The sequence below is a fragment of the Diadema antillarum genome, unplaced genomic scaffold, assembly GCF_040938485.1.
Source record: "Diadema antillarum isolate AM-2024a unplaced genomic scaffold, OU_Dant_1.0 seq00000368_RagTag, whole genome shotgun sequence".
In the NCBI taxonomy this organism is placed as follows: domain Eukaryota; kingdom Metazoa; phylum Echinodermata; class Echinoidea; order Diadematoida; family Diadematidae; genus Diadema; species Diadema antillarum.
The window spans coordinates 4,102,462-4,128,246 of record NW_027271369.1 but is presented as its reverse complement, the minus strand read 5'-3'; the positions used below and the strand labels follow the sequence as shown (position 1 = coordinate 4,128,246).

The 25,785-nt window shown below is 38.3% G+C and overlaps 1 protein-coding gene across 1 annotated transcript; it reads left to right on the top strand.

The window, feature by feature from the left end:
- The first annotated feature begins 5,648 nt into the window (after positions 1 to 5,648).
- LOC139731309 (cyclin-G2-like) lies at positions 5,649 to 15,184 on the top strand. Its single transcript, XM_071642197.1, has 8 exons — positions 5,649 to 5,784; positions 8,357 to 8,485; positions 9,562 to 9,699; positions 10,504 to 10,578; positions 11,786 to 12,052; positions 13,375 to 13,494; positions 13,812 to 14,029; positions 14,813 to 15,184. Exons 2-8 carry the CDS (start codon positions 8,366 to 8,368, stop codon positions 15,024 to 15,026), a joined length of 1,152 nt encoding a protein of 383 aa, XP_071498298.1. The 5' UTR covers positions 5,649 to 5,784; positions 8,357 to 8,365; the 3' UTR covers positions 15,027 to 15,184.
- The last annotated feature ends 10,601 nt before the right edge of the window (positions 15,185 to 25,785 follow it).

The following is a 25,785-nucleotide window of genomic DNA, read 5'->3' as shown; positions in this document are numbered from 1 at the left end:
AGCTTAGGGGAAGGGGGATTCCCCCTCCCGCTCGCGGAGCTTTTGCGTTTTTAGAATTGAAATAAAGCGATCTGGGTATAGCCACAGTCTACTTCTATGCATGGCGAAAGAGGGGGGGGGGGTGGAGGGCGGGCGAGCAGGGAGAAGGCGTGGACGAGTGTTATCTCCACCCTTCCCTTCCGATGGAGCTTTTGCCTTTTTAAGGTTGAAATTGAGATATCTCGTATACGCATATTTGATGGAATCAACATTTGGGAAATCACACACACACACACACACACACACAAAAAAAAACTGATGGGGGGGGGGAGAGGGGACTGAGGGAGGAAAGGGTCGATTAAAAGGGGAAATTTCCCTTATACATGTGGGAAACTTGAGTTTTCGGAATATAAGTGGTAAGTCTTGTGCACTCAGAATTATTCTTTTTTTTTTTTTTGTAAATCTAAAAAGTGTATTATGCTAGGGAAAGAGGTACAGAGGGGGAGGGTTTGGGAGGGGGATACCCCCTCCCAAGCACGAGAGATTCTGCATATTTTGAATTGAAATTCAACGATCTGGTGCACACTTTGAGTGAAATATTCAAAAAAAAATATCTTGATGAAAGGTTCATGTGCATGCATATACAGTATACACGCATTTTTTTCCGCCTCCCAAATCCCCGGTCCAAATCTTAGGGGGGGGGGGGGGGGGGGGGGGAACCGCCCCCATCGCCCCCCCCCCCCTGGCTACGCCAGTGCCTCATCGTGAAATTCTCAAGTCATTGGATTCACGAAAAGGTGTATGTAATACGGTGTTTGAATGAATCTCGGAGAGTCTCTACAGATTAAAATCTTCACCAGAGACCCTGCCTGACAAAGGAAGGAGCTCATCCGTTCTGAAGAATCACTGAAAAGTAAACATTACAAGAAAAAAATATCACAAACTCTGGATGCATGATGGAGCAGTCGTCGTGGAAACGGTTACAGCTCGTTATTCCGAAGGTTCGTTATTCCGAAGGCTCTTTAGTCCGAAGATTCGTTATTCCGAAGGTTCGTTATTATGAATTTCATTTTCGGATTAACGAATCTCCAGAATAACGAACCTTCGGAATAACGCTACAAATGTTCGGATTAACGAACCCCTTTTCATTTTCGGATTAACGAACCTCTAGGTATAGGGAATTTGTGTGTTTCGGATTAACGAACCTTCGGAATAGCGAACCTTCGGAGTAACGAACAGCACCCATGGAAACATCGAGCAGCGTCCGCATTGACGTGACTCGCAATTCAGATCTAACCAATTTGAACATTATTCATGAACTGACAATTGCATTGTTGTCACACTTCTTACATGTTTGTTATACATCAGTGTTTAAACCATTGTATATTATTATCTGATTGTGTGGCAATAGAGTGTTAATTGTTATTTCATGTCCATGTGTTAGGTGGGATAAACGTGTTAAAAACAACCAAAGAGCATTGAATTGTAATTAAGTGTCTGATCAGTGCATGTTATTAATGATATAAGAAAAATATGTAAGGTTCTCAAAGATTTATTGCTAAATAAGAAAGTAAATGATGAACCAAATATTATGTATTGATGGGGAATCGGTCGATGATTTCCGCGCATAAGGAGGATTGTTTCGAAATATACTTGAATGTGCAATGATGTTGACAAATTATGTTGTAGTAATAATGGAAATAATAATGAGACCCAGAAACGAAAAATAAAGTGTTGAATTATGTTAACCATGCACGATCTTCTTTTCTTTTGATGAAAATATAGGTGTAGATTCTGTTCACAGGAAATTACAGAAACTCAACAGTCAAAATGTCGGACTGGATGAACTTCATTCCAAAGTTTTGAAAATAAGCGTTCCATTTGACCTTTATATGCATATCTTTAATCAATCGTTGGAAATAGGTTCCACCCTCGTTTATCTAATCTTGCTAAAATCGTACCTGTACCTACAGGAAATTCAGAATGGCATCAGCATAATTATCGTCTTATTTCACTTTTAGTCAGAATGTAGCAATTAAAAACCGTTTTTGAAAAAGCAGTTCACTCTCAGTTTCTTAAATAGCTACTTGGATGGTTAAGAAGATCTGTCGAAAAGGGACACCAATCAGCTTTTAGATCAGTCATGCCACCACAAGATTTGAGACTTTTTGTCTGAGAACCTTGACAAAGGCAATGTGGTTTGGGCAGTCTTTTTAGATGTAACAAAGGTCTTTGATGTTTTACCCCATCATTACTTACTTTTAGGAATTACCATACTTCGGCATCAACGAAACTGAACTATAAAGGTTTGAGACTTATTACGTAACAGGGGGAGCGATGCGTTTCTACAAAGGCAGATCTGAATTTCTCCCCGTTCAATCAGGGGTCGTACAGGGTCGTTGATCTATTAGTGATGCTTCTATCCTTCAGTCCTTCGAGTAAATTATCGCTTTATGCAGACGACATGGCAATATTTCACCAATGCATGGTATAATGCCGTCACAATTACAAGAACAACTAGGTAGTAAGCATACGCTCTGCTCCTGTGTTAGATATTAAACGGTATACGATCGTCAATTATCTGATGGAAAAAAAAAGTGTTGTATTAGATCTTGTTGTGATGGTAAACTTCTTATTCAAATTTGCATGAATGACAAGCCCTCATGACTGTCACAGGATTCAAGCATGCTCAATGAACATAATGACTGGTCTCCCTATGCAAGTGGAGTTAAATCATCAAAATTTCTCGTGATGTATTACGAATTAGAATCAAATCTTCAAAGTAATGAAATTTTGCGTTGAGTTGTTTTTATTGCAATTGATTGACTATTTACGTCGATGTAAGACAATATGTCAAATCAGTTGCAATAAGAATCAAATTCTATTTGACGCGTAAAACTAATGAACCTGCAGTTTTTGTCTCTTATATACATCATCTATTATGTTACACACTGTCAAAAAGACATGATCAGATTGCAACGAAGCCAAGTATACAAACATAATAATGCTCTCTTGGTGTTGAATGGTGTTGGATTACGTCAGCACAAGCTCGCTCTTCATGCTCCTAAAATGGTATTCCATTTATACAATACAATTATTGTGATATGGTGGATATGGCCGACAAATCGTTACTCAATACCCTCACTACATGTATTAACATGGTTAAATGCGTTGCTAATCTTGTGACTGGGCGTTGTTACCTATACCACTCGGTATGCTCCCGTTTTGCCAATTACAATATAAACTTACAACTGACTATAATAAAATAATGCTCCTTCTCATATTAAACTCGATTGTTTGTTAGCTAAATGATATTCATGTTCGTAATTTTTTTATAGTTATAGCTACTCATAATTTACACAGGACTCCGTTTTAAAATAGGTCTATGTGATTCTAATTGGAACTGACCATGCTTTTAAGGATGACGGCATAGATAAATGAATATATTTCTTATATTCAGGTTATTAAACCACCCATATTTTTCGTTACTATCGATCTATGTTCACTAAAAATAGAACTGTTCATCTTTATCCTATCCGGCAATCCAACTCATTTCATTTGCCATTAACTAGGACTATGTTTGCTAAATCTATATTTTCTTTTACTGGCCCCAAATTCTGGAACTCTCTCGATAATAGTATGAAACAAGTTCTAAGTTTAAATACATTCACATTCAAGCTGAAGAAGTTGTTCATAAATTCCTATTGAATGTGTTTTATTTTAGTTACCCTTAATTTTGAGCTTCCTTTTTTTATTCGTTATACTCATTCTTTTCTTTTATCTATTACTTTCCTATAACTCGGTGATCCACCGCACCATGTGCCTCGCGTGTGCTGGTACAGACCCTTCATCTCTTCTCCTTTCTCGCCTTTTTCCTGTCCTCTTGTCTCTTTCTGTTTCTTCTTTCAAAATAATTTCCTCTTTTCCTCTTTTTCCTTCACTGTGTTTTGTTTCTCTCTCTCTCTATCTTTCTCTTTACAAGAGAGGTTGCTTGTGTTTGTTTGTCCGTCTGTTTGTTTGTTTGTTTGTTTATTTGCATAGGACTGTATGTGTTGTGCACCGTTTATGTCTAGCTAATTGCCTTTTGATGTTATTTAGTCTTTTTGTCCACGAGGAGACTGCAAAATACAGGCATATATCTTTTTAGTATGTCTCCTCCATTTCCTGCGACTTTCCGTTTTAATTCAATTTCTCTTGCTTTTTTCATGCGTAGTATTGTTAACTTCACGTATTTTTCTTTGTTACGACATTGTATTGATGTTGTGTTATTTTGTGTATGAAAATATTGTTGGAAATGAAATAAATGAAATGAATGAAAATGAATGAAATGAATGTCATTTTCCTTAAAGTGCAGTTCCATATTACGCGATCGCGATCCGTTCAAGATGGGTTTTAACTAAATTACGATGAAATTCAGACGAACAGACCTGCAAGTCTACCTTTTTTTTAATATATAAAGCTTGGACTATTATATATGAAAAATGAATTACACGTCATGCGAAACAGTGATATTATGCATCAGTCGCAGGCACACTTTATGCAAATTAGACAAGGTGATGCCACATCCTCGCCTTACAAATCTTCTTTGAAATTCCACAATTTCCGAACTTCAGTATTTTGATGCACTCATATCATTTTTGTGTGTCAGTCTTGCTATGAAATTGCTCGTCAGAATTTCCCTATAGAGAAAGGTGCGAAAAACTTGGCTGAAATTTTCATAAAGTCCCGGAAAATGGGCCCCTAGTGTCTGTAATCAACATCCGTAAGTTTAGAATTAACAACATACAAAAAACGCATGATTATGTACAGGTTGTGAATTTCCGATTCTGATTTTTTTTTTTTTTTTTTTTTTTTTTGCAGAACACTACTATTATTATGTATTTACCCGGTAGATAGGAATACTGTTCGGTGGGGTTTAGGCCTGGACAGGTTTGACAGTACATTCGCATAGGCCTGCTACTGAATTTATAGGAGAATTCAGGATATAATCTTCAGGATTGAGGGAGGCAGAATAAACAGATGAAGAAGACGAAATTTGCTCTGAAAGGTATTTAGTAAATAGTATTTGCTCCGTATTACTAGTATTTTCATATGAAGATAAGCGTCGCACTACCGCAGAACCCTCTCTTTATTTTTCCTTTCCACCCCCTCCCTTCAATCCTACCCTTGTTTTATGTAAATAATTTCCCTTCACCCCATCGCACATAGCCTCCCTTGTCTATTCCCTGTTTTCGTTTGAGATTGTAGGTTTTTTTTTCTTCCACTATGTATACATATATATATATACATGTATTTTTTTTCTCTCTCTTTTATTCCTGAGGGACCTTGTCTTACAAGCTATGCTTCATTAAGGTCTCCTCGTTTGCCTTTCTCAAAATATTGTTACCTTTTCTTATCATTTCACATACACATGTAATTATATATTTATGTATTTGCAAAAATTTTAGTGTTAGTTGTTGTTGTTCCTATGTACTCCTGAAAGTAAGTGTTAATGTTATTGTTATGTTATTGTTATATTGCTTATTGTTGGAAGAAAGACAAATGAATAAATAAACTTGAAACTTGAAACTTGAACTTGAGAAGACAGTCTGTTGTCACATATGGTAGAGAACGCAAACTCGTTTTCTTGACATCCCCTTTGTTTGGGTAAAATAACACCGCGCCAAAAGGCTAACTATGAAATTTTGACAGCGGTGCGAAAAACGGCCACACCGAGCGTCAGATCTCTTGAATTTCACGGCTAAGATTTCACGTAACTGCAAATGTTTTCGATTACTTGATAACTTCACCTACCACAGATTCAAAGTAAGTTTACATTATACGTTAATTGGGTTGCATCGATGATCTGAAATGTTGCATATCGTAGAAAATCGGTGATGTTTTTGTAGCCGAAGGTGAGATTGTAACAGTCCCACCCATATTCGTAAGGTGATGTAATGTATCGGCACGAAAAGACGTGAACAAACCACACACAAGAAGTTTTAACTTCGCAATAATTGTGCGACATTCTCACAAGTGTGTAATTGTGTTAAGGCACATCGATGGAACACACATTACACACCTCCAAAGTGGGATTTTTTTTTTCTAGAGGCCAGATACGAATAAATCCATGATGGCATGAATATGGTTATGGATACTGACTGTCTGACGTTACAAACGTGACCACGCTGACACTGCACTCCACTGCACTGGTTACAGATAAATTTACTGTAATAGATAGAGTTTCAGCATACTCGTGAAATAGGCCCCACCACTGCGTGTCCGTACAAATACTACGGCGGCTCGCCTGTTTATACTCGTGAATTCAGCCCCACCGTGTGGCGTTCATCGGTAGATAAGCACGGCGGTGGGGCTTTCTTCCACAGTATAATACTCGTGAATACGGCCCCACCAAACGGCGTTTACGCGAGATGCATACGGCGGTGGGGCCGATTTCCACAGCATAGCATCTTTCGTCCTCCCTTTCTCCCGTTTTTTTCGTTGGTCTTCTACTTTTTGTTCTCGGAAGGACTCCCTAATGTCCCTTGACTAATTTAATGGCCAATTTAACCATAAATACAACCCTACCTAACCCTAAACCCTAACCCTAACCTAACCTTGCTTGCTAACGCACGGGTGCACGCGCACTGCGGTGGGGCCTATTTCACGATTTTGCCAGAGTTTCTACTATAATGGATTAGACATGCACACTGCTAACTTTGTTAGTACACTGTATATAAATTGGCATTGCACATGGTTAGATGACCCCATCGGGTGGCCAGTGGTATGGTACGCCGTAGCCTGAGCTGAACATGCTGAATGAGATCTCTAACGTCACGACTCATTCTAACCAAATAACACTAACAGTTAACGTTACATGTTCTACGGAAAAGAATGACAATGGTTTCTGTACAACGCAATGCCAACGGGCTCCATTTCATTTGACCAGGACGGACTTGTTGTCAACATGTCCATCGCTTGGTCAAACGAAGCCCTTTTTTTGTGTGAAAAGAATATTAAATTTATTAACGTTTCTATAGACAACTTATTTATCCTAACAAATTTCCAGAAAGTAATGTTTGATCTAGATCGTAAGAAAAGTGGATATTATCGTGCGAGTAATTTTTCGTTCTCGGCTGGATAAGATGGATTTCGCGTGTTTTTAATTCCGCAGAATAAGGACATTCTACTGGCAGATATGGCATGCAAAAATATTCGCGTTTTTATTTTGGAGCTGGCGTCTGGTTTTGCGAAATGTGCGAAAATTTCCACTTTTACAGTAGATTCTAACAATTGCTCGGTTTTGATTTTGTTATATAATAGTTTGATTTTATCTCATTTGAATTATTGTAATGCTGTAACCTGTATGGGCAAATACTCTTCAATCAAATTTACACGACACTTTTATCCTTCAAAAAAGAGCAATTCGATTCTGTACGAACTCGCATTATAAAGCGCCATCAATGCCTTTGTTTTTGAAAATGAATGTTTTGAATACAGTATATAAATTGAATAAGTTTAATATTCTTATGTATATGTTCAAGCATAAAATGAATTTGTTACCTGAGATGATTTCTGGTATGTTTAAATCTAATTATCAAATTCATAGTTACAATACTCGAATTAGTAATAAATATCATTTATCTAAGGTAGATAAGATGTATGTAATGCACACACTCAGACACACTGGACCCTCATTGTGAAATTTTTTACCAGATACAGTTATAAATTCTCCAACTACAAGTATTTGTAAGAAAAATCGGAAGAGACATTTGTTAGAAAGTTAGAGTTGTCATTATGAAATACACTATGATTAAAAAATAATTTTATGGTTTTTGTTTTCAAGGGGTGATATCTAAACACTTATTTATTTAATGATAATGTATTTTTTGTGTATGTTTGTCTGTTGTTGTTTTTTTGGTTATATTTTCACCTGTCCTACATTGTATGTCTTGATCGTAAAGCAATATTGTTTCTTATTATTCTTTCTGTTCCGAACTACCCTGACAAGACTGCGATCTTTTGCAGTTTCCATGTTTCATTTATAGTTGTTATATGTTATGTATGCATGTTCATGTACTCGTTTCCTGTCCTCAGTTTGTCATTGTACAAATGATATGTTTTTCAAATGAAACAGAATAAAGTTCAAGTTCAAGTTCAAATTGTATGTAGAAAGTAGATCTACACACAGTGCACTAAATTCCTTTCTATTTTTTTTTTTTTTTTGAGACGTACAAGTGCAAACGTGTAGACACTAGTCTAGTGTAGTCTGCAGGCTTCAACGATGATGATAATTGATTTTTGCTGGTAGAGGACTTAAAGATACCTTATTGAAGTAGAGTTAATTTGGTTCTATGATTCCCTTTCCCCAATCTGGTAACCCTAACGCATATTCAAGCCGATCGTCATGGAGGACGACAGTGGGAGCATAGATGCCAAGAGTCACTTGGTGAAGATGATGCAGGTTGCTGTGGAAACGGAGGACTTCTACCAGCCCTTCTTGGATTATGTCAACCAGCAGCAGGAGGTGAGTGCCTCACCAACACTGATTGCTCTGAATGAATCTGCATTGCAGTCAAACGAGTTTTATAGTGAATATCGATTCACTTTTCTTTGACTGGTTCTTCAGAAATGGGCAATAACATTAACAGAGCTGGCTGGAGGATCTGATTTTCGTGATTTTCCAACATCTGTCTCACGGGCAGCTTCATGCTTCTTTGTGGCTTGTTTTGAGTGATAAGTGGTAATGTGTGAAGGATTCTGACAAAGTTGAAAGGTCATGACATGATTTTATCTGGTTTTTGTTTTTCTGTAGAAATAAAAGACACATTATTCTTCTGAAACAAAATAGCTTCAGGATAGATGGTGTGTGATTATCCGTATTGCTCTCAAAGGATGGCAATGTCAGTAGAGGAGATAGGGCAGTGCATTTTTGTGTTTTGACTGATAAAGGGGAAACATGTTTTTTCTCTTTTTTGTTGTTGTTTTATCCTTGAGAGTTTATAGACAGGGAAGATTTGTACATGTATGTTTTGTGCCTATTTACCTAAGCATAAAGCATCAAATAGCAGACACTAAAGCCGGTGCAGACATTACGCATATACCTACTTTTGGTGTTGCTGATTTCTATGGTGAAGCTGAAATTTGTGAGGTCAGCATACATTGATATCTCATGACATTCGGTTCACAACAATCATATTTTGCTGTATTGTTATTGAGCCAAATTAAGTTCTTGAAGTTGAAAAATTAATAAAGGCCAGTCCTGTAATGAGTACAGCACAATATATGGAATACCTGGAATAGCGATCTATCAGCAAAACCTTGTTGTTCATACATGATTGCTATTCAACCAAGGCATGGCTCCTGTTGGACTCTCTGTCGTAACAGTTTTGATTTTTGAAGCCAGCTGAAAGCATGAAAGAAGGAAAAAGGAATTGAGATATACAGTTCAAATGCGAAAATTACTCTTTTTAGATTCATGATAAGCTCATGCTCATTTAGACATGTTGGTTAGGTTTTTATCACTTACATGATCTTTACTGAGAATAAGCATCACTGAATCAATAATGCATGTATTTTTGTCCATCTCTGTAATTACTCTAGGACTCTGACTGTATCATGCCTTACATGCATGATATTGTGGTTGACCGGCTGAGAAGCCTGAGTCGGTTCTTCCAGCTGTGTCCAGAGACCTTCTTCCTATCGGTCAACACGATGGACAGGTTCCTCTCCTTGGTCAAGGTGAGAACCACTACCAGTGAGAGCTGGTCTGACTGTTGGTAGATAAAGGATCACAAACACAGTGCAGCCGCACTTGTGTAGATGATACATTGTAATTGTGTTTTGAATGATAATGAAACAACTATTGCATCTAAATTTGATATAGGAAAAGAGAAATTAATGTAAAGAATGTACCCAGCAGGTCACCCTTTTTACTCTGGTGCCCTCTACTTTGCAATTTTTCTCATATGAAAACCTGGGGTTTTGAAGGAGAGCAAAAGTTTATGTAAGAGCTGTGTACTCTGTCGTGTAGAAGTAAGTAGTGGTACTGTAAATAGTGACGGGATTTTGATAATGCCAAAACCGCACCTGTATATCTGCAGGAAAGCAGCCAACTAAGGAAGCTGAAAAGTTTGATGTTTGCACATTTGTGAGCAATTAAGATTTAGACATTGAAGATCAAACTGTCAGAATCCTGTGGTACCAAGAATATTGTTTGTAAACATAGAATAAGTCACCCTAGGCCTATAATTATCAGCACAACATACCTTTGTCTACTTTGTTATTTTTTAGAGCTATTTTCTTTGTCAAAGTTGCTTAACTTTTCTTTTTTGTATAATCCAGAATACATTCAAGTTTACATTGTCATCCATTCAGAATAGGATGCAAATTCATTGTATCATAGTACTATTGCTTCCCCAAAACAAAAATGAAGCTTTTTAGACCCGAATGATTATTGACTTTTGTTTCGTTTTGTTCTTTTGTATGTAATCACAGGACATTTCATGAACCTCTTAAATTGATGCACATCCATTTCTCAAACAGGCACGTCCTCATCACCTAATGTGTGTAGCTGTGGCAAGCTACAATCTGGCCATCAAGGCGCTGGAGCCATTGGAGGTAAGTTGTCTCAGAAAGAAGACGTTACTTGTTAAAATGTCTAGGTGCAAAAAGACTGATTCTTACGTATGTGATAGGTTTAGTGTGAATTTCAGGCATTTCACACAATGTGTCTGGAGTTCATGATTTTGGGGGGAATAGGGGCATGTGTGCAAGTGTGGACTTTGCTCTATTTCATATTTTTCTGTTTTTTGTGGGAGGAGGTAGAATTTTGTTCAAAGGCTTAACCCGTTGAGGACAGACTCATTTTGCTACAACACGCATTTTCCATAGACACTTGCCCGAGTATACTCGGGACTCGTCCTCAACGGGTTAAAATGCATTTATGTTTCTTGTTTGTTCTGTCATTGTGATCAGGTACAAAAACCTGTATCTCTCGGTTATACTGTGTAGTATTCCTTTACTTTCTGCTCATTCGAATGACATTAAATGTCACTTTAAAGATTTGTAGAATCTCAGTGTTGTAGTTTTTCTCTAATTTTGAAACCAGTTCTCCACATTAAAGGGAACGTAAACCCAAAGAGCAATGTGGATTGAGTGAAAGCAGCAACATTAGTTGAACACATCAGTGAAAGTTTGAGGAAAATTGGACAATCGATGCAAAAGTTATGAATTTTTAACATTTTGGTGTTGGAACCGCTGGATGAGGAGACTACTAGAGGTTATGACGTATGAGTGGACAACAATACAAAGAAAATATAAAGAAAAGTCAACAAAAATTCACTTTTCTAGCATTATGAAAGAGCACTTGACTAACCGCTTTCATTAAGCAATGGGGATAATTGCTACCCTTAACATATGTCAGTATCAAGTTGATGGAATTTGTAATATTCAAGAAAAATGAATTTTTGTGGAATTTTCTTCATATTTTCTTTATATTGTTGTCCTCTCGTACGTCATAACCTCTAGTAGTCTCCTCATCCTGCGGCTCCAACACCAAAACTCTAAAAATTCATAACTTTTGCATCGAATGTCCGATTTTCCTCAAACTTCACTGACGTGTTCTACTAATGTTGCTGCTTTCACTCAATCCACATTGCTCTTTGGGTTTACTTTCCCTTTAAGATTTTAATGGAGAGCCAGTACTTTTTGACAAGGTATGCTCAGTGTTATGATTTTATGCATATCTTGCTCAAACATCTGAAGATTGGGCCAGTGGTCTTCTTCTCTAAACATACCTTCTCCCATCTCGCCTCCCACCCCTCAGTCCCACATCCCAACGGAGGACCTGGTGCGCATCAGCCAGTGCGGCTGCACGGCCAACGACGTGCTGCGAATGGAGCGCATCATCCTGCAGAAGCTGCAGTACGACCTGCAGGCCCCGACGGCCCACCGCTTCTTCAAGCTCTTCCACGCCTACAGCGTCGTGCAGGGCATCCTGGGCAACGACACGGCCATGCAGAACTCCCAGCTGGAGAGCAGTACCCAGAAGCTGGAGGCCTGCATGTGTTACTTCCCTCTTACTCTCTTCAAGGTACAGTTTGCCCTATCCATTTGGGGCATGAAATCTCATAGTAGGTGCTCTCGTTCATTCTCTTGAGGGCGTATCCACAAGAGTTTGCTGTGGAGGGTGCTGCCCCACCCATTCGCGGGGGGGGGCCTCCCAGGCCCCCCTCCAGATCTCAGCCGTCAACTGCGCGATCGCGACGAAAATTGGCACACACATTGCCTATGATGTAATCTAAAATACCATGAAGTTACTTTTTCAAAAAAATCATAATTTATGCTAAATTATGCTAATCTATGCATGATGATGCATAAATTAAGACTATATGGTATAAATCACAAAATAAAGCTCAAAACAGGCACATTTTTTGTGTAAATATTCTTTTTAGTGTCCTTAGCAAATGTAATTAAAAAAAATTGTGATATCAGAAAAAATTCTTAAGTATTTTATTGTTTTTTTGAATTTCCTATTTATTTCTTTGTTTTTTCGACTTTATGTTTTTCGTTGTTTTTTCGATGAAATTTGTCCGCGACATCGCTCCGAACAAGAAAATATGTTATTCATTGATTTTAATCAATAAAACACCAAAATAATCATGCTTTTATGAAATTTGCCTGTAAGCACAGTTTGCATTGAAATTGTACACAAATTAACGTTTTTTAGTAATTTTTGGTCTGACATGCATGTACATATTTATGCGTAACTTCGGAACCGCGCGCCAGGGCGTCGCAAATTTGGTGCCAAAAGATGCGGGAGACTCGAAAGAAAAAAGTCATGAAACGTCGCGGCGATAGCTTTTTGCGATTGCGATACATCGCGCGGAACGTCGAGGGGGGGCCTCGGAGGCCCCCCCCCCGGGCCTAGTTAGGGTTAAGCTGATGGTTTGCAGGGTACTTTGACCGTACAAAAAAAAAGCAGAAAATGTTGGGAAAAAACACAAAACTCTTTTTCTTTTTAAGGGAAAAAATGACCACTTGTAAGTGCAGCTAGAACATTTTCCTTGTGTCTGTACATTTGTGACATCCTTAATTATAGTAAACATCCACAGACATCAAGGAACTGGGAATATTAGTGTCAGACCATATTTCACAAGTACCAACTCCTTTTGATAACATATCCTTCACAATTTACTCATGGACAAAGAGATTTTGATATGCAGAATCCCACTTTCAAGTCATGCACTCTTTTTCCTGCATCCTATGTCATTGATTTGTGTCTGTGTGCCAGTGTCTTATATGATATATTTTGTGCAGAGTGATTTCAATCATACAAATACAAATGGACCAACCTAAAGTACCTATACCTAAAAATGCCTATTTTGCCTATTTTTCTCTCTTTATATCTTGTAGCCGTCAGTGCTGGCACTGGCTGTCCTTACTCATGAGCTGCCAAACTCTTCCTGTGAAGTGCACAATCCTAACGACATCAGGTGGATTCGAATTGTCTGGGACATCCAGAGAGTCTCGCAGGTAACAGTAACAGTATTATCTTTGGTGCTACAGTCTTGTGCTGGGCTTGAAATTACAAGTACAAGTGAATTCTCTTCTTACATTCCTTTTTCTTTTCATGACCTGGCAGACTTCAGTCACTCTAGACATATGAAATTTTCCTTCACATTTTACTGATTCGAAGAGGGCAGAGAGCCTTGTACTTTGTGTTTGAGTTATCAACATATTTGCTCATATCCCCCCCCCCCCAATGCAGGCATGACACAAGACCGTTTTCTACTCCAACTCTGTGACTTGCACTTATCCCCCTCTCATCCCATCCCTTTTCATCTTGTTAGGTAAACGATGCTGACCTGGTCAGCTGCCGATCCCAGGTCAGTGAGTGCCTCAAGGTCTACTCCTCACCAGAGTCCCGCATGCCCTTCAGCCGACTCACTTGGGTGGTCTCCACCAGGACCGCCCGCCAGCTCAAGTTCAGTGCCCAGGTGTCCTCCGACCTGGCCCCCATCCCCGAGAATGGGATCTTGGACAGCTCTTCCGACGGTGACACAGATGAGTGAGTGTTTACTTTGGGGGATCCTCCCAGCATCCCCCAAATGGAAACTAACGGAAATAGGTGGTGTGTTTCAGATATAGTGTGTGTGATATAAAGTATGTCACCGGCTTGGCAGTGAAAACAGAAGAAAAAAAATCCTTATGCCCTGCTTGATTCAGTCGTACCACACAATAAGCAAATTGTCAACTATATTAAGCCAATCAGAAAGCCCAGAAAATATATGCTGTGTTCTTGATAAGTGTCTGAGCTACATCACACTCCAGCATTGGCAAGTCTTTTGGTGATGATCAAATTCAGGTTTCACGTGCATTTGACTTCGAAAGCTGCCATATGTCCTGATATGCTGCTGCTTAGAATATTGATAGAGGGGACTTGCTGCTTAATGAACACCACAGCATGTGTAGCTCTTGGGAAATGAATTTGGTTGTATCTATTACTTAAAGACTGTCAGAGTGTAGCAACCCAAATATGAGCTTGCATAGGGCATGCAAAACTACCAGACATTCACATAAACAACTTGATGCATTCCTGTTCAATGTATCAGACTAAACTGATGCTCCAATCAAGCAAGTGGCAAAAAAAAAAGAGGAAGAAATGTGTTAAGGGAATCCCCAGCCCAGAAAAGAAGATTTGGCGATAGAGCTTTCTCTGCAGTTGTACTAGTGCTCTTCACCACACATTACTTTCCTTTGTTATCTATCAAGGAATCACCAGTGATTTAGTTCAAGGGATAATGATGGAGCTTTGATGCCGGTTGCATCTGTTCTTTTTCTGAATGCACAGGTCCTGTGAGGCTCTCAGTGACAGTCTTGTCAGCCAGTCCACTTCAGAGGAGGAAGAGGCCCTTGGTGACAGCTCGTCAAGTGCGCTGGTCCTGAACACCCATCAGCTGGTCCCCCTGTCGTCCGATGACACAGTGTGCGTCGAGAACAAGCTGTTCTCCTACGAGAGCGACTCCCTGGCGCATTGTCCGATGAGGATACACGGTGGCAGCTGACTAGCGGAGAGCAGCCACGACTGAGTGAGGGGGCTGTCGTGACCTGCGAAACTCGTGCTTCTACAAGCCAAGGGTACACCAGGGTTGGCAGAGGTATCAGTCTGCGCCCTTTTGAAACTGAACACTGTGTCGATGCTGAGCATCCTCATACAGTGTAGCATCATTTTGCCAAATTGAATCATCATGCATAAACGTTTTGCTTTGTGCTGAAGCTGTACAGGGCCATGTATGGATTCAGCATTCCTGCTGTCTTTGAGATGCAGCTGCTTGCAAAATTGTCCCGGAAACTTTGAAGAGATGAATTCCCCCGGTGCTGGCCACCAGGAAACCTTCAAAAGCATCAGCTGACCATGGTACTATTGAGTGCGTGAATTCTACCTGTCTGCTTTGGGATGACCAGGAAAGAAAAAAACATTTTACTCAGTGAAACTTCTTGCCTGAGGCTTTTCTCTGTCATTGACGCTGTGTATGTCGTTATATTTAATGCCTGAAAAGTCGTGAGGCAAAACCGGAGATGCAAATGCCATGCATCGGTCTTGCATCATCCTGATGAGAGAAATGTTTGGACTCTTTTCATATGCTGCTCATTTTCGTGGTGATACAGCCTGCTTTTATGTGGAGAGAGCATGCTGTGATGTTTTAATTGTAACTTGTGAGATATTGACTGGGTATGTTGTCTTTAGAGCAGTGGAGATATAAGCTGTGGCAAGGTTGACCCAAGTTCATGAATGTCGCGATGTAGCATCAGGTGATAGATTTGCAACTACAACTCGTGAGCTACATGTGAATGTATGGGGTAATACCAAACTCTGTTGCAATAGATCTCCACTTTGTTGTTGTGTTTGTCTGTGGCATCATGCCTTTGAGGCTGTGCTCATGTTTTGTCTTATGACTGTATGAGATTGTGGGGAGGGGAAAAATGGAGGGGGTGGGGGAGGGGCTCTCATATCACTTTATGTATCAGGGCAGAACATCACATGAGACACCCACAGCAGTGAATGATTCTTCCTTGAATTATCTGAGCTCTGCTTGAAATTCTATTTATTTACGAGGCTGCTGCTTTCAAGATATGGTGCTGACAACGTTTATCTGCTTTGAATGAGGGATGCTGCGGTATATCAGAGTGTCAGTGCCAGCTGGTTGGAGCAGCTGGATAGGAGGGCGTTGCCCATTTCAGCTGCCCAACACTCCTGAAGCACTGTGCAAACGCTGCTTGCTGCCAGCTCTGAGGATGTGGTAGAGACTTTGTCCAGTGCAATTATTGGCATCGACGACAAATGCTTCACAAGTTTGATCAATTCAAATGTTCCACAATGCAATGAATGTAGGTAGTAGCAATATGAAACAATCCTTTTTTTTTCTTTCTCTCTTCTTCCTTTATCTTTGTGTAATATGGTCCAATAGAAATTATCAGGACATTCAGTCCAGATTTTACATCTTTTCCATGTTTAATTGCTTGATTTGACTAAGAATGGTGTTTAGGGCTGATGGAAATCAACTTGCCATGAAGACAGAATGTTTAATGCTATCTTGAAGCATCGCCTGAGCATTTACTGAGATATCTTTGTATGCCTTTGCCATGCAATTACACTGCAGCGATCTATTATCATTTCCCACCATGTGTCTATTCTGTAAGCAAATATTTCATACAATTGTTGGTGTAACTTGGGATGCTACTATGACGCACGCTGCATATTAATTTATGTATGACCGTGCCAAAACGCACTTTGTGAAAACTATGATTATCAGATGGAATATGACAGTTTAGATGTTACAGTTTTACACTGCATGCAGATGATTCAAGAATCACAATGTGGGAGTTGACCCGTTCCTTACATTAACCCGTAGCATCAACTCATATACGGAAACATGCAATTGACCGTGGAAAGGGGGAGCATGTGCCGCTTGACTGCTTTCGCACAGGCTGATTACCAACCTGTCTGTTCTTTGTCGACGGGCAAAGAGAATCTCATTTTGTGGCATTGAAGGTTCTCAGAGAATTGCTGAAAGAATGGGTTGATTAAAGTAGATGCACCAGTGATTCATATAAGGACAATTTTTACACTTTTTCCTTGAGGTGGCCATCATGATGGTCTGGGTTATGTTCAATTCATTCTACGATTTTTTTTTTCCCTCAGGTTTATTATTCTAAAATTGCTGCTCTGAATTAAGACTGAACTTCATGAAATGCTTTGGAAAGATTGGAATGTATGTGAGGGCATTTCACTCATACAAATTTGGGGAAGATGTATTACATCTTAAATGAAACACAGGGTCAAGGCCAAATAGGGAAATTTACCACTGTACATGAATAGAGTGTACTATAAAGCAAAAGAGAAGTAGTGAACATTTTGCCGATTACTCTGGTCCGTACAGAGAGGTATGGAAGTTAAACGAGGTGTCGGTGCTTAGTCATCATTTTTATATCGTATGTCGCTTCACTTCTGGGCTTATCTTGCAGTTACTGTTTTTAATAGGATAGTTAAAAGGACTTTTCCTTCTGTGAGGTAATGAAAGTGTAATTGTTCTATTGTGTATGTAGAGGTAGCAATTTCATAACTTCTATTGTTTATGTCCAATTTTCACTGTGCTGCATTTGAAATTTTGCTCTTATCAGGCTAATTTTTAACTGGTCCTGAATTCCCCTTTAACAAAGGGAGAAGGTCATCTGTATTCTGTAGGTGTTCTGTAGGTAAATGGTTTTATATCAACCTGTATGCTTCTACTATTTAATCTATCTAGTTTTCCTCTGCTGTTTCTTCCTTTAGCATATCTACCCCTTTATTCCACTTCTCTTGTCCTTTATACATCATTTTCCTGCTGTATTATTTTAAGGGAACCTAATTTATCATAGACGTACATAACCTAAATAAAACAATTTTAGTGCCATAGTGTGTGAGACATACAGAGCAGTTATGCCAACACCATTTTTGACAATCATTTTTGAGATATGTAATGTTCTCCGCTGTATGCACATTGAGATGTAAAGTTACATCAGTTTAATTTCAAGGGAGAATGAATAAGTCTTCAGACAGTGCGTATGTTGTCTGTGATCAATAGTTGGCGACCTTCCTTTTTTAACCTTAGTAAAGGTATCAAATCAGTTTTGTTCTATACTGAATTGCAGTCAGTAGTAAAGTTCAGACAGCTGTGGTCCAGCACATTCATTGTTTAAATGAGAAGAAACTGAGTGGAAGTCAGGATATGGAATAGTGCTCTTTCAAGGTGTGTTTTTTAAATTCTGTATTGTGTCTATTGTTAGAATGCCAAATGAAATGACAAGATGCTGTGAATAGAGGAGATACATGTAGGTAGAGTTTTTAACAACTTATTTATCATCCTATTAAAAACGTCTTCTACTCTTACTACCACACTCGTTGGCCTGTAGGCATTTATGTATTACATACTTGTATTATTATGAGCATGGTTAACCATTTAAAACAAGAGGCTCTGTCCCTGGGCAAAGCTCTAGACATACTGTCCGTGAGGTAGAAGAGTTTAAGTGCATTAACGTTTGAAAACTTGACTGGTCTAGTTACCACATGATAACACTTTCTGGATGATGAAGTTGGAACTTTTAGCTGTGATACGATTTGAGGTGATCACATGACATTGTGTGCCTTAAAAAGGTCCATTAGTCCCATAGTGTGTGTATGTGTGTGCGTATGTGTATATGGGTGGGTGACTTGACATTTGCTCCTGTGACAATTGCTCCGGTCTTCTTTTCTGCAAAGACTTAGGGCTAGGGTTGTGATAGGGTTTTAGGTTTAGCTTGGTGTGAGGATTAGGATTAGGGTTAGGGCTAGGTTTTAGGGTAGAATTTATGTTAGGCTTAGCGTGCAGACATTTCATGGGAGCAGTTGTTGCAGGAGCAAATGTCATAGAGCTGTATGTGTGTGGCACATTAGCAACCTTTGGTAGGGCTATACAACAATGTGCATCAGCAAATTACACTTGAGTGCCAATACACTACAGGCCAGAGGCAGCTGCTATATATCAAATGCCAAATGTGCGAAATTGTTTTTAACTGGCCTACATTTACAGCTACGTCACATACAAAGCTGTATTGTGGGAAAAGATTCTAAAATCCATCCATGGTGAAAGATATGATGTTTGTAAGAGCAAAGTAGATATAGGGACTAGAGTATACTCAAACAATTGTAAGAGTTAAAAGTTTGTACACCTCATTCCCTTCTGTGAATATCTTGATGGTGTTTGACCATGTTCTATGGACACGACTCTTGATAAGGCAGTGTGAACATACAGGTGTTATTTATTAATACTAAGATGCTGCAGTCTGTGTTTAAAATGAGCAGCAGCAGCAGTGGGTGCCTGTGCCCAGCTAGAGGTTGAATGTCCAGCAGTTTGTCACACCTTGATAACAATGTTTGCTACTTATTGGCAAACATATGGCAAACTTCGTTGGTTAGGATGGTACCGATACATTGCACGGGTGCGAAAATTGCACTTGATGTATCACCACTTTTGTTTCTATATTCTTTTCCAACTTGTACATTGTATGTTCAACAGTAATGTCCTTTTATACATCTTTCCTCAAAAGGATACTGCTGAAGTTGTGTTTAGGTTATCTGACTATCCATCCAGAATTTTTTAGTTGACAAGACAGCTGAAAATATGTCTGTTTACAGTGGAAATGGTTTGATAAATACACAGGAAATTTGAAGAAAAAGAATACTTGTGTATTTCCAATGGCAGATGCACAAGTCACTCATTTTGGTACTTCCAAAACAGTCTGTCATAGCTGTGTATTTCAGTTGTTTCTAGTCTACTACTGCTAAGTCCCACAAAGTGTTGACGTGAGGGTGTATTCGTTGCCTCAGATTCACAGTGCTGAAAAGCAGTTGCTCCTGTTTCTTTTTGTTGTCGTTGTTGTCAGGCCCTAAATGACTGAAAATAATGTGCTTGTGTCGTCAGTATCTGTCGTGTTCATATTGTATATTCTGTCAGATTTGTTTCTGTAACAGAGGAGAAACACTACCTTTCTTATGTTGACATCAAAAGTGCATTTTAAGTAAGCCAGTATCAGTATTATGTAATATTATGATTAGATGATGGATGTTTGTCAAAAAAGGGAAAAAAAATCCCAGTAGGTACAAAAGAAAATTGAAAGGGCAAATTAATGGTAATGAGATAACCATTCACTCCCAAAAGGGTGAAATGATGATTTTTGTGTGTTGTTGAACAAATATATGCCTGATTGTATGGATGACAATCAACATGAACATGATCAGATCTATTTGATCCATTCCAAGCTGTCAATTCAGCAGCTCATATGAAAAATTCCCTTGTCGTCAGCTTACAATCAGAAGGGTGCTATCGCATTCTAAGATTTGAGAGTGAAAACGAAACAATTTTTGTGAAATAAAAAGTTTATTCAATCAAAAGTGGGTATATTGATAAGCATTGTTCCAAATATAGAGCAAAATAGCACCCTTGCAGGTCTAATGTTTAACATTCTACTGAAAATGAAAATAATGAAAATTGACACCATAATGCATAGGAAATTGAGCTCTACAACATGATACCAATAAATCAATACCCCCCCCCCCCCAAAAAAAAAAAAAAGAAGAAGAAAACAACGACAACAACTGAATACTGTTGTAAATGAATAAGGGGAAAGGCAAGGAAAATAAAGAGGCTTTGGTGTTGTTGTACATGTGGTCCTCATGTTATAGGCAAGATAATGGACATATGTGGTGTCCACTGCTCTACATCAACCGAGGAAAAGACGAATATACACTGTATGAGCACTGCACCTACATTGTTGTCGTGGACATTTTGTATGTGTGGTTAACTCTTGAGGGAAGATAAAGAGTGAGCCATTACATGAGAAGTTCTTGCCCCTTTGGAAAAAAAAGTGACTGCTGAAATTTGTATTTTCTTACTTTTATATGATTGATTGCACATTTGATAAACTTCCACAGCCATTGAGCAATGTTAGGCATGTCTCACATACTTTTGCCAAAGTCATGCATATTGTGTTCAGATTTTTTGAGCAATAATTTCAAGGATATTATTTAATTTTGATACTAATTTTCTGATTGATGTTGGTACTGACTGATGAATGTCTGTGTGTAGATATGAAGACTGCTTTACATCAGTCTTGCAAAACTTACGACGTGATCTCTTTGGTGTGTTGCCTTTGTCGCAATTGAGAGCTTAAATACCAGTGACTATCATGTTCCTTTTATTTATCTTCCTGTTTGTGCCATTTATAATTACTTCATGAAGACACTGTTATTAGTGTACAAACACCAATACAGTGTACTTTTGATATGTGACCTACCTTAATTCCACGACTGTAAACATTGTTGTACTTCTTGCATGTGGCTAAACATGATGACATAAAAATAAATGAGTGAATGAGTTAGAATTTATACAGGGTTTTAGAGAGTATGTTTCAAATAAAACCTGAGATACATTTCAAAGATATTTTTTATATGTTTTTACCAAGTATGACTGAATCCAAGAAGTAATTCTTTGTAAAACAAGATGAAGAATATGCCTCTATATATTTCCCTCTAAACGTGTGATTCTGCAAGCAAGATTGAAATCTGTATTTATGTTATAACTTCTGCTTTCTGAAGAGGTACATCCCATCAAAAGTTGTAACAGTCAAGTCTTCTGTCAAACCTACCTTACTTGTCAGGTATTGTAGATGAGTTTGTTATTGCCTGCAATACATTGTACCATCTCTTGTTAGTTGCACTGTTTTCTTTCTTTAGCAAAACCTTGAATATTTTAGCCCCACACTTTTCCCTTGGTTTTATCACAAACTAGATATGTCACATGCACTTTTAGGTGTACATGGCTGTTTGTGTAGTACTCTTATAGTCTTAGGAAATATTTATAACATTTTATAACATTTCATACATTCAGCATGGTAAACTTAATCCCAAATTCATTATCATGAGGTTAACTATAAAATCCATGTTGAGATGTGTTTAGCACTTCTTCTGATACAAATATCTCTGTCCAGTGTATTAAAATGGAAATAAACGGAATACATGTAGTGTGACCTTCTGTATATTGCATAGATTAATCGAGTGAAATGATTTGCCATAAGGAGAGACATGAAAACATTGCACTGCACTGCACAATCAATTATCTCTTGTCTTCCCTGAGTTTTGTGATACACTGGTTTTGATGACATTTGATAACGAAGGAACACACTGCAGTGGGTATTTATTTTATTTCACTTCATATGACAATACACCTTGTTGAACTTGCCATATCCTATGATTTCTTGTAACTCCTGACACCATCCTTTGGAAAAGATAACCAAAACAAAGTAGGAAAAATATCACCTTGATGTTATGTTTGTGAATCACCATGCCTGTCACGTATTATGTCTCGTTTTATCACATTGTCTCCAGTATTTGTGTCCACACTATTTCATGAGAAAGCACCAGCTTTAGAAGGTGCAATTGTGAGTGTCTTTATGACTTAATCTTGGTGGCAACCCTACAGATATATTTTCAATCTGTTTTGCTGAACGGAAAAAAAAAATGCAGTGCAGGGGAACCTCGTTACGAGCTGGGAACATTGAACATTTCCTTGTATCAGGTATCTCATTATATCAGGGATGAAAACAACAGAATATGGAAGGAATGATACCTGCATAATTACCTCGTATAAGGTATCTCACTTTATCCGACCTCGTTCTAACAAGGTTTCTCTGTGTTATGAAGCATGTAATAATAGTCATCATATATCTGGTTATTGTTTATGAATTTGTAGCTTGTTTTCTCATGTTCATGTGCCATGTCATATTTGTATTATACTTTTTCTCAGTAGTCAGCTGCATAAGAATGAGAATCATTATTGATTCTGTCAGTGGAGTAGCCCTGGTTTTTTTTTAAATGAAAGTCGTATCCATGCATTATGCTTTGACTCATTTGAATTTCATAGCTTCATGCTCATTCAGTGTGATAGGAGATGCAAACATATAAGATTTGGTCATTCCATGTTCGTATTGTCTTCATACAACATGAGTGATAGTAGTGCTTTTTATTATCTCAGAGCGGACTGCTCATTTTGAATACCTCAGAATATATACACGTGGTATGATTGCATTTCATGTTATACTTTCAGATGCATACAGTATTTTTGTATGATTGCACTACACCTTTAATGGCACTTATCACATTTTAATCTTTTTTTCCTTTGTTTTACGTGGAATTCATGCTCACTACACATTACCGTCTATCACTAAAGGAAACAGGGTGTGCATGTATAATCTCATACCCATTTTTTTGATGCAGGGAGAATTTTGTAGGACTAGATTGTAGTGTGTACAATTTTCAGTTTAGATTGTTGATTCTGCAATTCCCCTGTGTTATATGTATGATATCAAACATTTGATTTTGCTAAACTGAATGACAAATGTGGAGTACTTTTGTACTGTGAATGTTGTGAATGTAGAAATTGTGTATCCTTCACCCACCCCCCAAACACACACAAACATCCAATGGTTTTGAACTATGTTTTAACTTGGTCAGCCCAATTTCTTTTTAGCCTTCCAGTTTGTCCAGTGATGTGTAATTCACAGTTGCCCTTATACTTGGTAGGCATTTATGGAAAATGCTTTTTGTAGCAAAATCAGCCCGTCCTCAGCAGATTAATCATTTGTTTCTCAGTGTAACAAATGAGCAGGACAGGTGGAATACTATACACGTACCTGGTGGAAATAGTGTCCATTTGTTCATCTTATTTGATGCTGAAACTCAGATTATACTGTACATGTACCATGTCTGTCACTGCATGTTGGGACTACAGGGTGCATGCAATAGGCCTTCACTGGTTTCAGAGTGATTGTGTACGAACTGAAGACTGTTTGGAATTCCCTTTGTGGTCAGTCATTCCTGTGATTCTCATCCAATCCCCCGATTACTAAGGTTAGGCCTGTTATCTGAGTTTACCGTCCAGTCATGGCATGACAGTTATTTCAGAGAGGATGTTATAACTCCTTTTGAATATGAGCACCGTGTACCAGTAATATTCAATCTTTGTCGGCTTCTATGTCCATGACTCTGCTCATGATAAAACAGATAAAACATAGCCCTTGTGTGAAATTATTTAAATTCTAGTCAAACGTTTACAGGATTTAAAAAAAAAACCTCCATGCTTCTCTTTCTGTATTTCAGTATCACTTAATTTAATATAAAATTGTTTGAAAATTTTGCTCTGTCTGTCATACAGTCGCAACTCATATGTCACTACATCATGATCCAAATAGCTTACTGTTGACATCTTTCTCAGGAAAGTCACAAATTCATACCTTAATGCCAATTCTTTTGTTTTGAACACGCTTCTGGGCACACACACATTTCCTGTGAAAGCATCATTCCACAGTCTGTAAAAAGTTTAATAATGTGGCACCGTCCGCTGTGAACTTGTTCATTGTTATGACTACGTCGTTTAGAACTGTTTTTTTGGTGTTCTGTCATATTTCAATTAAAAGGAGACCATTTGTATGCAAATAAACGTTCATTCTTGACACCGACCAGTTCATGTGTGATTGTGTGTTTTACATCAGGAGTGGAGTTTTGTGCCCCTATATTGTATTGTACATGTGTATCACTTTGCTTTTAAGCTTGCCAGAGGCATTACTCCTGTCACAGGTTGTCTTTTCTTCTGTCTGTCCACCTAAGATCTTCAGTATTCTTGACAGTTTAAAAAGAGCTCTTTCATGACTTCTGCTTGTGTTATGCAGTAAATTTGTACTGCTTTTCGTGCTTCTAGGTATTTTACCTGTTGTGCGCAGAGTACTGTATATTTAGGGCAAAATACCTTGAGGTCAAAGGTCTTTGAACTTAAGCTTGAAATCTTATTTTCCAGGCATAACTGTCTTCAGCTACACATTTTCAGTGGTAACATGATTTGGTGTAAGGATAAGGATGATTTGCACAAATCGTCATCAAGATTTTTTTGTTTTTTAATGGTGAATAGATTGGTCAGGTTCAAAAGTCACCTAGTTTTTCCTCACCAATGTGATTACTCGGCCACGACTTAGTCCTCCCTTCTTAGTCACAAATGGCCAGTGGTCTATACTATGACTGACAGCAAAGGTAGAAATAAACAACAAATATAAGTGTTTATGATATCAAAGATTGCTACAGACACACCGATCGCCTTTTAACCGTGTAATATCTAATCATGTGTCTAATCTAACTTCAGTAGCCGTCTTCCATGATTGTACAGCCTACAGGATCCATAAAGCTTCCTTCTCAACAAGGTTAACCCTAAATAGACTGGGGGGGGGGGGCTTTTTGGGCTTCCCCTCCCCTCAACATTTTTCGCGATAAATCTGGAACGTAACAAACTCGCGCCGCGATGTTTTATGACTTTTTTCTTTTAAGTCTTACGCAACTTTTGAGACCAAGTTTGCAACGCCCGGGTACGCGGTTCTGAAGTTGCACAATATTTTGTAAGTGCATGTCAGACCCGAAATTGCTCAAAAACGTGATTTCATGTACAAATCCAATGCAAATTCTGTTTCTGACAAAAATTCATAAATGTATCATTATTTTTACTTTTACCTATCAAAATCAATTAATTTCATGTTCTTTATGATCGAAATAATGTCGCCGATAATTTCCATGGAAAAAAACAGTAAAAAACAAAAAATCAAAAACAACGAAATACATAAGAAATTTAAAAAAATAAGATACATAAGAAAAAAAATTGATACTGGCGGTTTTTTTTCATGTTCATTCAATAAGAAATCTACACAGAG